Source organism: Liolophura sinensis, chromosome 5 (assembly GCF_032854445.1).
Source record: "Liolophura sinensis isolate JHLJ2023 chromosome 5, CUHK_Ljap_v2, whole genome shotgun sequence".
NCBI lineage: Eukaryota > Metazoa > Mollusca > Polyplacophora > Chitonida > Chitonidae > Liolophura > Liolophura sinensis.
This window is the reverse complement of record NC_088299.1, coordinates 1,584,512-1,600,126: the sequence shown is the minus strand read 5'-3', so window position 1 is coordinate 1,600,126 and position 15,615 is coordinate 1,584,512. Positions and strand designations below refer to the sequence as shown.

General features: G+C 38.9%; 1 protein-coding gene across 1 annotated transcript; it reads right to left on the bottom strand.

The window, feature by feature from the left end:
- Positions 1–359: 359 nt before the first annotated feature.
- LOC135465402 (RNA-binding protein 39-like) lies at positions 360–13,798 on the bottom strand. The gene is given in 14 exon segments (XM_064742634.1): positions 360–1,369; positions 1,371–1,431; positions 2,318–2,502; positions 3,542–3,684; positions 3,687–3,742; positions 5,778–5,982; positions 6,337–6,402; positions 6,790–7,080; positions 7,638–7,755; positions 8,126–8,350; positions 8,823–8,861; positions 9,671–9,711; positions 11,994–12,069; positions 13,548–13,798. Coding segments are annotated over 13 exon segments (1,716 nt in total). The 5' UTR covers positions 12,048–12,069; positions 13,548–13,798; the 3' UTR covers positions 360–1,137.
- Positions 13,799–15,615: the final 1,817 nt, after the last annotated feature.

Sequence of the window (15,615 nt, the reverse complement as noted above, 5' to 3'; positions counted from 1 at the left end):
ATAGCTGAAATTTTCTTCGTTCAAAGGGCTATGTGCCTCTTTTTGTCTAAAATCATTCAACTATTTCAATAAGTACAGGAATCTGAAACGGCTGATTTACTATATTTGGCACATTTTCAAGTGCACACTATATATCTACATTTAATATGACGGCTAGTAAGAATGTTCACTTTCTAAGTGGTTGATGTCCCAATGCATAAAGACACCATTCAATTAATCAGTAATGTCACGTAAGCCGGAAATATCAGCCTCAACCCCAGCATTCCTCCCTTGGCTCCTTTATTTTAATTAATTTTCTAGAAGTTGGATACTGAAAATTGTAGTCTGCAAGACTGTAACAGAAAACTTAAGTCCTGTGATTAAGCCAATGGAATTTATTATCAATTTTAACGGTATAACCCCACCTTCAATGTTGAAACATTTCTGGTGAGTATGATGCAAAAACTAAAATATCAACATTTCCCGTTGAAATATCTTGCCTCTCTTTCACATTCAAACATTTTTTTTATTAAGAACCTATTTCTGATAGGACAGACACTTAGTGTGACAATGATTTGCAAGTTAAAATGTACATGTACTTGTATTCAACCATGCTGAGAGACAAATGACACACAGTTGTGTAAGTTACAACAATAAACTTGATGCTGACAAGGGATAACAGATAAACCTAGGAGATAAAAAACCTAAAAATCCAGGCAATGTACACTGGTTTTGTCTGGCTCCAGTCTGAAGTACGAGACCAGGGCATGATCAACTGTGTTTCTACTTGAACAGTTGTAATGCTCACTGCTTAAGAAAACTATCGATATAAGAAACTGCACATCCAAAACAGTACCTCATCTACCTCATTGCTGGACAAATGAAAATACCATAGGTCTTTATCATTTACTCTGCTAAAACTTGTCTTGACTTGACAGTGTAAGTTGCAAAAACCACTTAAAGATAACATGACATCTGCAGTTGATGAAATAAGATCTTCACGAGGCAACCTTATGGCCTCTAGACGTAAAACAGCGCTTCGTGGCATTTCTTTCACAGTGATACACTCTGTTAGTTCAAATCGTAGGACAACTTAAAAAGTTCTGAGGGTTGTGACTTTTGACAACATTTCTGGAGATGTCTTTCTCCCATCACTTATCAGTTGTGAAGCACTTCAGAAGATGACAACTTCCGGTGTTTTCGATCACCTGAAGGAGAACACACTGACAGCACAGTGATTATGATCAGTGTTTGTATTGTGAATGTTTGTGTACACCCTGTCAGGGTGTAGCTGGCCTGGACTACCGCACCATCCCAGGGGCAACAACTCCGCCAGGCAACCCTACATTGAAGTAGTTGTGTTGATGGGACCAGAAGCTGGTTGCTCGAATTGCGTCTGGAATAAACCATGGTAGTTCGGAAGTGGAACGTAAGCAGCTGTTATCACTTTACCTGAAACAAAGCAAAAGAAAATGTGATCAACATTTAAATAAATTAAGAACAGGTTTTTATTGCTGAAACACGAACTAGTACCGTACCTTCTACAATTCCAGACACAGGTTTAGCAAACTTGATCCTTGCTAGAGAGTTCAGTTGGTGTGCTGACTACTGGTAGTGTTGCCAACACTCTATTACCCCTCAGTGAGCCTTCAAGACTCGAGGGAAGATTCCAGGGGGCTGTGGTCTCAAAGAGGTTGTAATGTTACACCGTCCTAATCACCATGACGTCGCATACTGGACGGCATATGCTGCCCTGGTATTTAGGACCTGCGTAATGTTACGACCCCTTTGAGAAACAGCCCCCAGACATGTTTTGTGAAAAGGCTTATTTCCTTAATGTATTGTCAGAACACCTCAATACAGAGAATAAATGTCACGAAGTGAGGTCAATGCACCCAGAGTGTTTTTACCTACTAATGCACTGAAAGGCCATCAGAACTTTTAAGCCTTTCTTAGGTAGCTGTCACTTTTATTAATATTCCCACCCATTGTTTGTCTAATGACAATGCATGTAACAGTTCATAAAATCCCAACACAATATTTGTCGAAATGTTCATTTTCCTATGTTTTTCACAGTACATTGTTACCACAATGTGGCTGGACAGAAAGACCCCTACACTTGTGGAATGTTTCTTGCTTACTTTCGGGTGTCTGAATTAGCAAGCGGAATTACAAAGAAGATACAGCATGTGTCAGCACAATATCTACAACAGAGAATACTGACATTGAATTGGTACGGCTTGCCTCCATAATGATTTTTCCAACCCCAGATGAAAAAAAAACAATAATAAACAACCACTGAAGAAGAACTGACCTTTCAGTGACCAGCTGAACTCACCTGCAAAATACCTGCCATGGAGAGCATTGACAGAAGCAACAGCTGCAGCAATACTTGGACATTTGACATAAACATTTCCCTGCGGTGAAGCCTTGTCTACGTAGATGTGAAGAACCCCTCCGTGTTTGTTGCACTCTTCTATCACATCATCGCGTATTTCTTGATCCCAATTCGGGTTGGTTTCACTACAAAGACAAAATCAGATCAGCTTACAATCAAAGACTGAGTATCAACGCCCTCCAACTGAGCTTTTGTTAATGATACTATTCAGGCATAATCAAGCATGTTCAGAGAATTACTATATATACACGATTAAATCTTCAACATATCAAAAGTACTCATACAATATGTCACTTTCATGATTCTTCTGATTGGATCCAGAAATTTTGTGGAGTCATTATTTGAATTTTTGGAAACATTTTCACCAACTGCAGAGTGGTAAAATGCACCAAAATAACCAAGGACCTGGAGGCCACAGATTTTGTGTATTCTTGGAAAGGCAATTTCAGCCATTTTAATCTATTTCTATACATAATATAAATGTCTAGCAGGGAGTTAGTCCTACAAATTCTTGAACTGGAACAATATAAATTTAAGTACAAGTATTTATCAATAACATGCGCCCACATGAATGATTTCTAAAAGCTTCAAAATAGTTTAAAACTTTCTCAATCCTTGCTATGAAATTAATGTATCAGTGACATCTTAAGTACAAATTTAATAATACATCTAAGAAATCATTTAATTTTTTTCAAATTGTGGCCCATTTGACTATTCCTGGTGAACACAATGAGACCCTGTATCCATCCCTGCCTCTAAACTTTTCCCTCAAAATCAAGTGAAATTTCTTCAATATCTGACCCTCATCAGAAAAAACAATTGGATTTGGTCCAGACTCCTGGAAAAAATTCTGATTTCCATTAAATTTGAATTTCCAGCTAAAATTTCTTCTATTGAGTGACCAGCACTAGTAAAATGATTAGTCTTAGCAATACTGGTCGAAGATTAGATAATCCTGATTTCCTTTAAAATCAGCTGAAATTAACTATCGGCAGAAAATTCCCATCCCTGGAAACTCACAAAAATAACAAAAAACCTGGCCTGCAATAGCTACAACTATGACACTAAAGCTGTTGTATTACAACAAATCATCACCAATCTCACAGAAGTTGAGAACAACATTAAGCCCCAAGCACTCACTCACACGAGACGAGGAAAACTTACGAGGTAGGGTCAAACATGTTGGAAAACATAAAACACTGAGTGGCAATGGGTGGAGCTGTAGCATTCTGGGCCTGGGCTGGAGCTGGTGTTTGTGTGACAGGGGGAGCCACAGGGGCTGGGGCTCCAAGGTCAGAGTCTGTCCCCCACTAGAGTTCATACTTAAAGCACTGGCTGCATACTGTGGAATCTGGAAGCCTGTACCTGCAAAAAAAAAACCAACATGAAAAGTGGGCTTTCACTTAAAACTAATTTCACTTAAATGACAAAGATGTATTAACCATATACTCCTGCTCTTAGGCTCATCACAATGGACTTCCCCAAACACACTCACTAGACCTATGGAAAAAAAGACCTAAGTTTTGCCCTGGGACTCGGAAAATGTATCCCAGGATTCACTGCACTGGTTGGGGTTGTTACTGACTGTGGGAGAGCATCAGGGGTGGTCAGGGGATTATCCTGACAGTTCAAGAGTAATAAACAAGCTCACGTTTCACTGAGCAGTTAGTCTATGCTTTTACCACCAACAGTTCATGTTTTCCTCAGTTTTAATAATAATAACTATAGTATATGCGACATCTATATGGTACATGCACTTCGCAACAGGTTTATTGTTTCATTATCGTTATTTTATGATAAATGGGAACTTGTGAGAAAACTCTGTGGAGATTAAGCATGACAACCCAGTACCTTTATGCATGTGGAGCGTCATGTCAAATATCTGTTTTCAAACTGCAGGGCTCTAAGTATACAAAGCTGTAGCAGAACTTGGCACATCCCGAATCCATACTTGCAAACTAGGCCTGCCAGCACACGAAATGACGATATCAAATTGCGATCAAAGCGACATCTACACTGGTGTGAATGTTCATTCTAGCGTAATTTGAAAGGCAGTGAACTTCCGCCAATATTTCCTAAACATGAATACTTCATTTACTTAATATTTAATCAATAATTTCCACATGTCTACCCATCGATCACCTGATTTTGCTAGCGAAAGGCAAAGCAATGAATCTGTCACTGGCAACACGTATATTATGTCTGCGCAAAACTGTACACACGAAATCATGAAAGATTCCGTTTACAAAGCCAGTGACGGTGTTGTGGGAACTCCAAATGTGATAACAAATCAAACAAATTCTGTCTCCCAACATGACGGACTCGCACAGTGCTTGCAAAAAGGGTTAAAAGTAAATCGTGGGAAAACGAACGCTTCTGCAATAGGAAGACAGCTCAGACTTTAGGCAACAAAATGTGCATGTTGACTTTTCATACTAAATTGGAATTACATGTACATGGGAAGCTGACTATATATTTCTCAGTGAAATTCGTTTTTAGCTCAAATACATTTATACACATAGCCTAGTCATTGAATAATGAGGGCTCCCTGCAGACAACCGTTCATCAGATAATGGTGTGCGATGACTTCTACGAAAGCCTAATCCACATAATCCATTTGTCTGCAGTGTACGTTGTGCATGTACATTCCTTGTTTGGCATGGTTATGCTTTCAGTGTTTGGAATTTAAAGGTTTGTACTAGACATCGCCTGTCCTTTTACTTTCTTTGATTTCATTTCAGGGTATAATTAGAGATGTACATGTAGGCCTACTAGCCAGGAGACTTGACCCCATGCGACGAAGATTAGCAACCAGAGCTGCCAAGTACCAAGCAGGGAATTGAGAGGGCGGGGGCTAATCACTCTGCTGTCATCTTGCCGCAAACTCAGATCATGCTAAAGTAGACGGTAACTTGCGTGCGAAACTTTATGTCAGTGACAGTTTTGGTTACAGTTGACCACTTACAAATTAAGGAATTCTAAAGCACTTAGATGCTCTTTGAAAATTTTTAAAACTCTCTGTTCTTGTCATGATGCCGTAACTATCTAAGTTTATTCATACTGATTCCAGTCATCATGCCACTGTTTAAGATTTCAATGCAAAACTCTGCTAGTGGAGCCACTGAACATAGGGAGTAGCACATGCACTGAAGAAATAATGGCCACATTCCCTGCTATATAAAGATTTGGCACTTCATCTCATAGCGACCACAGTGTTGGGAAGCTTCCTAGTCACTTTACTGCGCTATCACAATAACCAGTCACGCAGGCCCCTTGAAACAAAGATAATATGCTGGATTCAAGTTCAAACTCTTTTGTTGATAATGGCATAACTGATCGGTTAACTTGCAAAAGAAACCCTGAATACTCCATCACGGAGGTTGTGACTGTTTTTGCTTACCTTCTGCCAGTTTGGCCATTAGCTGGAGCCTGCCAGTAGCCCCTAGGTCAATGCCAGCTCTGTCCATTTCATCACTGTCCAGCAGTGAGTTCCCCTGGCTCTCTGCTGTCCTCTCTGTCACATGGTTCACCTTCATTGGACGTCCAGCCACTTCAAACCCATTCAACTGCTCCAAAGCTTTCTTTGCCTCTTCAGCATCACCAAACTATGAAGAATGAAACGTTACAAGACTTAGATTGAAAAAATGCTTGAAACATAACCTTGAAATTGTGGGGAATGAAAGAAATCTGCACTTTACATAAACCAAGCAGAGCAAATGGAACTCCGGAATTCGGCCTTTTTTCAGTCATTTTACCAGATTCTGTGAGTTCTGTTGATCAGGAATGTAAGGTAATGTCTGGATGAAAGAAAAAAAGTAACATAAGATTTATTTGCCTCTAAATTGGGGGAGGGGGGGGGGGGGCAATGCCAGTGGGCAATGGAAGCACTGTGTTTACAGCTTTCTAGTCTTGTCTCATACTATGAAATGTCAGACCAGAATATCCAGTACACCACTTACTGTAATAAAACCGTAACCCTGGGAGCGTGATGTTTCATGATCTCTGATAAGCTTGATATCATCCACCTGAAAATAAGAGATGCCATTTTACACTACTGATCAACTGAAATGAAACTGATTTTTTTAACTGAACTACTACACTAAGTACACAGTATGATGATTCATTTTATTTAATTCGTGTTCAATGTTGTATGAAATTATTTGATTTACAAAACAGCAGTCAAGTTTATTAAGACTGTTAACCAAAATGCTTATGGTACAAAACAGCCTTACCCAAGGCTGCAGCCAACCTAATGACCTTAAATATCCGGGCCTTCATAGGAAACTATGCCAACATACGTCAGCAAGAATCACATTAGCGCCATACTGCAAACTTCTTGCTATTGGCACATTATCTCAATCTTCTCATGCATAGTGTAGTTAATGGATATCATTTAGATCTTAAAATCTAACCTTTCCAAACGGCTCAAAAATTGCTCTCAACATTTCCTCTGTGATGTTAAAATGTAGAGAGCCCACATACAGCCTCATGGGGCCTGAGTTGCCCTTTTGGAGGTTGTTGGCAGCATTAGCCAATCGATTCTTCTCTGCTTGTGATGGCTGGACAATGATGGGGACTCCAAGTAGTTTTTGTCCAGCCAGCCCCAGAGCCAAAGGAACGGACTCTGTATCCTCAAATTCCACATAGGAAATGCCCTTCGAGCGCCTGGTCTTATTGTCTGTGATAAGCCGAACATCTCGCACCTGTCAAAAGTCACAGTACACTGAGTTAGAGTCAGAAAGCAAAAAAGGTTTTACATATCGCAAAAGTTAATTTACTATTGCAATAGTCGAAAAAACTTTTGCCATAGCAAAGTAACTAATGCAATAGTACTGATGTAAGCTTTTCCAATATTAGTGAACACCACTGATCTCAAATATGACCTGTTTAAAATAATATATTTTGATGTCAGAGAGGAACTGCATGAAGCATGCAAAAGTTCCATGCCACAAGTAAATGTTACATGTACTTTGCATGGCGTTAAAAATCTTAACGTGGGTGAGTGACACACAAGATGAAAAGCCACGGTTACCACAGAGTGGGCACTAACGAACTATGGCTTTCTAACTCGCTTAAAAGGGTAGGCTTCTCCTCCTTAGGTCTCTTTTTCATTGCATGCACGAACTGCTTGTGTGATGAATAACAACTTCAATTGAAGACGTTACAAGATCTGCAAAAGGCAAAGCGTTCCAAACAAAGAGCTGATAATCATGACTGAGAACAGGCTGTAAGGCTACCACCCTGAACACTCCTGCCTCACCTTTCCAACTGAAGAAAAAAATTCCTCCAAATCCCTTGGGCGAATTCTGTTTGACAACTGCATACAAAATACTGTTCTGGCATCTCTCTCTTCTGGTGTAAGCTCAGGTAATGGCTCCCTTCAAACCAATAATTAAATGGAAATATTATTATATATTTGATTAAGAATTTTTCACTTACATGATGGTGGTCAGTTTTATGGGCGGAGGAAACCAGAGTTCCCTGCATAAACCACCAACCTTTGGCAAGTAAATGACTAACTTTCGTATGTGCAATGAACTGACTTGCACACCATATTGCTAGAAGACATGAGCACCAGTTACTGTCATTACTGAACACTTGTACTTTCTTAATTATCAACACGCACTAAGGAAAATCTGGAAACTTCGGGTCAAGCTTCACATTTGACAGATTTAAGGTCAGCAATCATGGAGGTGACGTCCAGAACAAATGAAAATTTCATTTCATAAACGTTTTCAAATAACTCACTTTCTCAAAGGACTTCTGCTCCTACTCCTGTTACCCCTCCTGTCCCGTGGAGGCCTACCAAATCGGTAGATTGGCGACTTGCTCCGGCTTTTGCGTTTGTGAGAATCACGGTCTCGACTACGGCTGCGCCTCCGTGGAGGACTGCGTTTTTTGTCTCGGCGATCACGGCTTCGACTTCGACGTGATTTTTCCCGACGGCTCCGTTCTCGGCTCCTACTCCTGCTCCTAGAAAACATATTTACATAGTCACACAGTGTCACAGATGTCTCCTACCATGTAATACCACGATCAAAGCTTTCCAGTAAATCTACTTTAGACAGGTATTTAACCTACAAGACTTCCATAGAACAATTCAATATAATTTTTTCTGTCTTTTCACTTAGGGTTGCTTTAGATCCTCATGTACAGTTTCTCAACAAGAATAATAGTACTGAGGTATAGATATTACCATTTTCACCTCTTTGTTATCACAACTCTCTCCACAGAATTGACTTTTTGTCCTCGAAGATTCTCCAAAAATATCAAAACAAGACTTGAGGGCATAAGCCTGATAATATTTGTTATGTGGTATATGTCGTAAAAAAGAATTTTTCAAGTCAGAATCTTGCAACATGTAAAAAGTAAAATGGTGCCTCTTCTGGGTTTGCCGCTTGTTTACACCTTTCACATTTATTTCATGATCCATTAAAAAGCTTACCTCTTACGATCCCTGTCTTTGCTGCGGCTTCGCTTCTTCCTACAAAAAAAAAAATAACACTCTGTAACATTTAGCAACACACTTCACATTTTTTAAACTACAAAATTAGATCCACAAGACAATCTCCACTTTTTAATTTGTCTGAAATATCAATAATACCTCATCGCAAATAACACAAATGTAACCTACACAGCCACTCGGACAGCATCACAATTTCACAAGCCGCAATTTTCAAATCATGTGACTCCTTTGCTGGAGTTGACTCAGCTGCTCTTCCCAAGCAAAAGACCATCTTTTTTCACAACATACAGGTAACCGCACAATGCCGAGTGCGTCCCACTCAAATTGAAAATGGCGGTTAGCAAAGCTTTGTGTTACATTTGTGTTAATTTTGACACTACGGTCTTTATTATTCACGAATCACTAGGTGATATGACGTAAGAATTACTGAAGGATTAAAGGAAGCATGCTTTTGTAGCGTACAGCTTTCACATGTTGAGGACTGCACATGCGGAAGGACCATTCTTGATCCTTCTTGATTGGTGTTTTACGCCGTGCTCAAGAATATTTCACTTATACGACGGCTGCCAGCATTATGGTGGGAGGAAACCCGGCAGAGCCCGGGAGAGACCCACGACCATCCGCAGGTTGCTGCCAGACCTTTCCACTCACGGCCAGAGAGGAAGCCAACATGAGCTGGACTTGAACTCACAGCGATCGCATTGGTACAGCAGAAGGACCAAGTTCCAGGTTAGTTAAGCTGGAAGGAATGAAACAGATCTCAGATTTAGGGTGACAGCAACTCCATAACCGTTAACAAATCAAGTTAAAAAGTTAATTCAACTTACTTTTTGTGTTTGTCGGAGGATCCAACAGCTTTGCCTTCATCCTAAGAGGTCGGAAACAACAGCAATGAGTAGAAAACCAAACAGGTTCATCAGCGATGGGAAGTTAACAGGGAAGAGAAATGAGAGAATCGAAACAGTTCATTAGTTCTTTATATTCCAAAATTTATTCCGTGCATGAGAGTTCATTTCAGTAATACAATGTCATCAACATTTCAACACAAGAAACAGTTGATCTTACCTCTGTAAGTTCTGCTTGGACACATGGAGCCTGACTTCACCACCTACCTGCCCACCAACACCTATCTTACAGGCGGTCTTAACCATTAAGTCTAAATCTGGCCATGCACAAAAACAAGTCAAATTGGTACCTCTGGGATGTGTAAATTATCAATTAAGGAAATTCTTCAGTTGAGGTTAACTTTGGCAATAAAAATGGTAGGTCCTGGTTTGAAGCTTTGTTCTATGGCCAAATTCAGGTTTGCTTGCGTTGAAATGATGAATATATTGCAAAAAAAAAAAAAAAGAAAATTTGAAAAAAAAAAAAAAAACCCAACCAGCTTTACCCTGATTTCTTAGCCCTCCCTGATTGTTTACTATCCCCAATCAGCTATATTGTATGTCCAATGTACATTCATTAGCTCAGCCCATGAGAACAGGACCCCGAGGACAATTAATATGGTGATGCTAACATCTTGATGTCAGATTGGGAAGTGAGCCTTGGCTTCGTCTGCTGGTCCTCTGACAGCCATCCTTGTCATACCCTGAGATGAGACGGAGGGGCAAAAGTTCAATACCATACCATGTCAAACTCTATTGACAGTACATACTTTATAGGATATTATACATTAGAGTTACAGCTTACAAAAGGAATGTGAAGTTTTCGCAAATCATTTCAAAGATAGATAAAGTACAAAAGCTAAACAAAACAATTCCAACAGGTGGTTTCGCATTTCCTTCTAAAAATTCAAGAGCAGTGTCATGACAGCGTCATGATCACATTATTAATAATGCAGCGCTGCACATTACAACCATCTGACAAATTGCTTTATCTTAACTGCCATTAAAAAAATATTACATTGGCAGGGTCCCAATCGGTGACGTGGTATGAGAAGTTGCCTGTGTTTTTTTTTTTTATACCTTTCAAGCCTTCATAGCCTGGGCTTGGCCTACATGTACAAGTAGCTGTAACAGTGGGTATCTAGTGATAGAATAAAATGCGCACAAATGTATCAGTTAAAGAATAAAGATATATTTACAATGGTTAGAAAGCTGAAATCCACTCAAGGCAACAAGACAACAATGGTTATGAATAGTTTATCAAAGAATGGTATCAAAACTGATATTCAAATCTTTACTCAGATTGCCATTCTGATCACATTTTTTTTGCCATGAAATTCATCAACTTTTGATGAACAGGTTTTTAATATCTCAGTATTAACTTGTATGCCTAATTTACCATAGTTCTAGGTATGAAGAAATCTGTGTACAATTCTGAAAAAAATTCCAATTACTTGATCACAACAAAATTTAAATTTCTAACAATTTAGGGCCACACTTTCTGCTTGATGACACCATATTGACTCAGCAGAGATATTTACAGCTTTGCTAAAGACTTCAAGGTTGTTTACTATGAACACAGATTACTTCTTAGATTTCTCAGGGGTTGTTTTCTGTCCTGCATTTTTTTTTTTTTTTTTTATAATGCAGTACGATGTAAAAGTATATCCATAATAAGATGTGTGCTTCAAAAGTTGGTGTTAAAAATAATCAAGCAAGAATTGTAAAAATAACTGTAATGCCAAAATTGATTTACTTTAGTTAATTTTCAGCATATAGGAGTTTTCATGTTAAGGAGTATGTAGCTAAGACACCAGTAGAAAAGCAACCCCTGGGTATTCTCTTCACTCAGAAGCTCAAATTTTATACCCTGTAACATAGTTGTCACATTTACCTTTTAGGCCATCATTAAAAATCTTTATTCTGTATAAACCTCTCCGAAAACATTATGGTTGATCAACAGGAAATTTATCTTTATTTTATGCTGACACAATGAAATAGATAGGATTTAGCAAGAAATTAACACTGACAGAAAACTAAACCCAGAAATTTTACAGAAGCTCAACAAAAACTTTAGTGTAGGTCCAATAGGTATACCCTTAATGAACATATTTTTAATAATGGCCTCACCTTTCATTAACACTGCTTCCCCTACTATCCAATTCTTCCTAACAGATGTTTTTACATTAAGAAACGGTGAAATGAGATGTAAATAAACACATGCATATATGGGCAGTTATCTGAATGAATTTAGATTTTGACATACCTCCTTCTTGTAAGGGGCTTCCAGCATAGCTTCCACATCAAAATCATCTGCCATGTTTTCCACTAACTCCTCGGATCTACAAAGCAAAAACAGAAACTTTGAAAATATTAGTTTTTTTGCTGTCAGAAATTGTCCTCTTAAGAACAACGTTAAAGTCAAAACCTAAAACTGGAAGGACCATTGCCACGCCATTATTTAATGTAAGAAGGGTGTCATCACATGCCCTCACTTTGTCCTTGATTGAAGTCAAATGCACTCAGCAAAATAAATTACTAAAGTATTAAGTCAAAACGTGAAGGATATCTTTGTGTTCTTCAGAGTTGCACTACCAGTGTATGAAGTCAAATTTAGGCAAGTGATTCGTTACTTCCTATGAAAGATGTTTTAAGTGTATCAATACATGACACAACTGCCTAATGCTCACCTAGAATGGCAAGGTGGAAAGTGGTAAACTCCTTTTCTCCCAGGGAGGCCTGCCAACCAGATTTATTTTCACAGACATGGTCATGTAAACTGAGTAAGTTTAGATCTGAATATGGTGAACTTTATTTTGTATGCATACATGAATATGTGTTCAGGTTTTTATGTAACATTTGAAGTAATGATAAATGTCATGCCAAATGGCGAAGGCACCAGACATGACATCCTACCCTGTCTTCAATGTATGTTAGGCTGCCCAAGCAGTCACACAAGCAGCCACCAATGACCGGTGATTGTCATGAAGTCCCCACAAGCAGTGAGAGAAAGGAAATCTACTTATTCCACGTTCACAGCCGGGTCTGAGCTCAAACTTCATATGTATACTGACTGAAAGGCAAATGTAAGTATGTATGTATGCTTGGAGTTTAACACTGTACTTACCTGAAAGGCAAATGGTAGTGCCTCTAAACTACACAATTACCTGTGCCTAGTCCATTTCGAAGGACTCTAATATTTAATATTCTGACATTCATTGTAGCACCGAGTCAATTGCCACCTCGCAAACAAATTGCTGATTTCCATGAAGTCTGTAAGCACACAAGCTTACCCGCTACCTTTTTCAGAGACGCTGATGGACTCAAGTGTTACCATGATAGTCAGAATTTTAAAACCGCTCACTGAGTTCATCTAAATAAACTAACCTGTGCTCTGTAGGCTTACTGCACTTTATGCTTTTGTTAAAATCAACTTGGTTATAAGATAAATATTAATGACCAATGTTAATTTAACCTGGGAGGAATATTACAGATTAAGCTGAACAATTACAGCAGGTGGCTGTGAATAAATAAGTAACGTCTGGGTCTCTTGAACTCATGATTTCATACAGATAATCGTAGTCAAAATGAAAGTGATAACATGAAGCCAACCTCCGTGATCGTGGCACAATTTGTATCACACATAAATATACAGGCAAATCTCCAAACTAAGCCTTGAGACCAAAGCAAATGCTTTGAGGACGCATCATTCGTTCCCGTTGTTGTTGTATTACGAGGTCGGCAGATACAAAACGGTGCGTACGCTGCATAATTATTACATTAACGTATTAAAAAAAAACAGTAATGTCAGCTTGTTTACCTAGAATAGAAAACAGACCGCTAAGAAATCTTCAAGACAACTGCGATCTCGTTCGTCCTTGTTCGTCAGCTTAACTCTGCTTCCGGATCTTCTTTCCTCGTAAGATGGCGTACGGCTGTCGTATATGTGGGGATTCTTTCGCATTCACACGGCGCCCGTTCCTCGGTAATATTCGTCCGTATAAAAAATAACCCTGCCACATCAAACTTGATGTGTATATCCGCAAAGATTGCTACTGAAACTAATACTATTCTGTTCCTACTGCGAATAACAAGGCACAAAGAAAAGTTTGGGTTTGTATACCATCTGACATTCTCTTAAGGCCATATTATGTTTTAAAATGCATTTTCAGAATGTCACTTTCACAGGGTTTGTGGTCCGACTTCCGGAAAGCCCCCCTGAGAGATGACCAGCTGTTACCGCGCAGACATGTGGTATTTGCTAAAACCTGTCCATTCACAGCATGTGCGAAATGAAACTAAAAATTTGACATGACTCAAAAATATAATTGACAAGCTTCGCATACGCAATGTCATGTTTCTTAACATTAACAAAAAGTTTTTCTGTAATAAAATGTTTCGATTTTTGTCACATTTCTTTGTGTAAACCTTCTGTGTCAAAATCAAATTGAGCATAAAAAACACAACTTTTTTTAAAGAATGGGATACAACCTCACGTAGGGGCGTAGGAAGCGCGGGGGGGGGGGGGGGGGGGGGGGACATGCCCCCGTCCCAACTCTTTCAAAGAGGAGGGGGCAGGATATCTTTTGCACCCCCACCCCCACCCCCACCACTTTTCATGTTCCGTGTTCTTTCATGTTCTTGTGACACAAACAGGATAAAACATCACACTATTGCAAATACATTTTCTCGGTAAACTAAACATGGTAAACTGCAATTTTACCAGTGCACATTGCTATTAATATAGGGCCTACCTACTTTCTCCTTCCTTGGGCCTACATATTTATATATGTTTATGAGTTGTCTCCCTTACATGGCACTCGTCAGTCGATTGACAAACTTTGTCGAGTTCAAAGGTCGATAGAATCCTTTTTTTTACGACATCTGCAAATCGAACTTCGTTGTCTAGCAATACAAGCACATCCACAAGCGAACAAAATCATCCACCAATACCAAGTGGCAGTCTGAAATATTGGTTTATATGGTGGCTCATAGGAGTAAATGACGCCAGGATTGGTTTTCTTTCCTCGAAGTGGTTTGCAATGAGGATCGGTCTAACAACGCATTTATAACTGCTGCTTTATGTAGTTTTGAATAAATATATTTATACATGACAGAAATGTGCTGTGCACTGGCACCTATTGTGTGTAATGTATAGGCCTACGTCTACATAGAATGCAATTTTTCTCATGCGTTTTGCTCAGCTCAAAGTAATCTTTAAAATGAATCCAACCACCTGGACATTTTTCATGGAGTTTGACATATATTTCATTTTATTGATTCCCTTTCTTTTTATGAGAGTTAATTAGAGTACGCGTCTTTTGAAGTAGGCTACAAATGTTCATGCCACATGTACTGAAATAATGGTCTTTTTATTGATAATTTTTCTGCAACGTCGGTTTTGTATTTTCTGCATCCATGCAACCATGGCTGCAATTGTCGTAAGGTTGTGAATTTGGATTATGTCTCAAAGACTTTGCTTTCCAGATCACATGATATAGTGTTTCGAAGATATATATACCTGTTTTTCTAAAACTGATGTGCCAGAATTACGTAGGTTTATGTAGGTTTGCTTGTTTTAACTTTCAGTACACACATAGAAGTAGCATATATTAATATATACAATTCTCCCATGGAAGGGCAAATCATCTACAGTGTAATCTGACAAAAAAGTGGACTCATTTGTCTCCTACCACAATCTTTTCTTCTAATTTAGTGACCGTGTTTCAATGCGATGGCGTTTCACTTCTATTTAGCCCAAAAAGCAGAATAATTAATATATTTATACAACATATGCACTCATCGGTGTTGAGTTATTTCATTATGGTTTCCCGTCATTCCAAGATCATTTCACTTAGACGGGTTGCAAGATTCATCAGTGAAGGAAA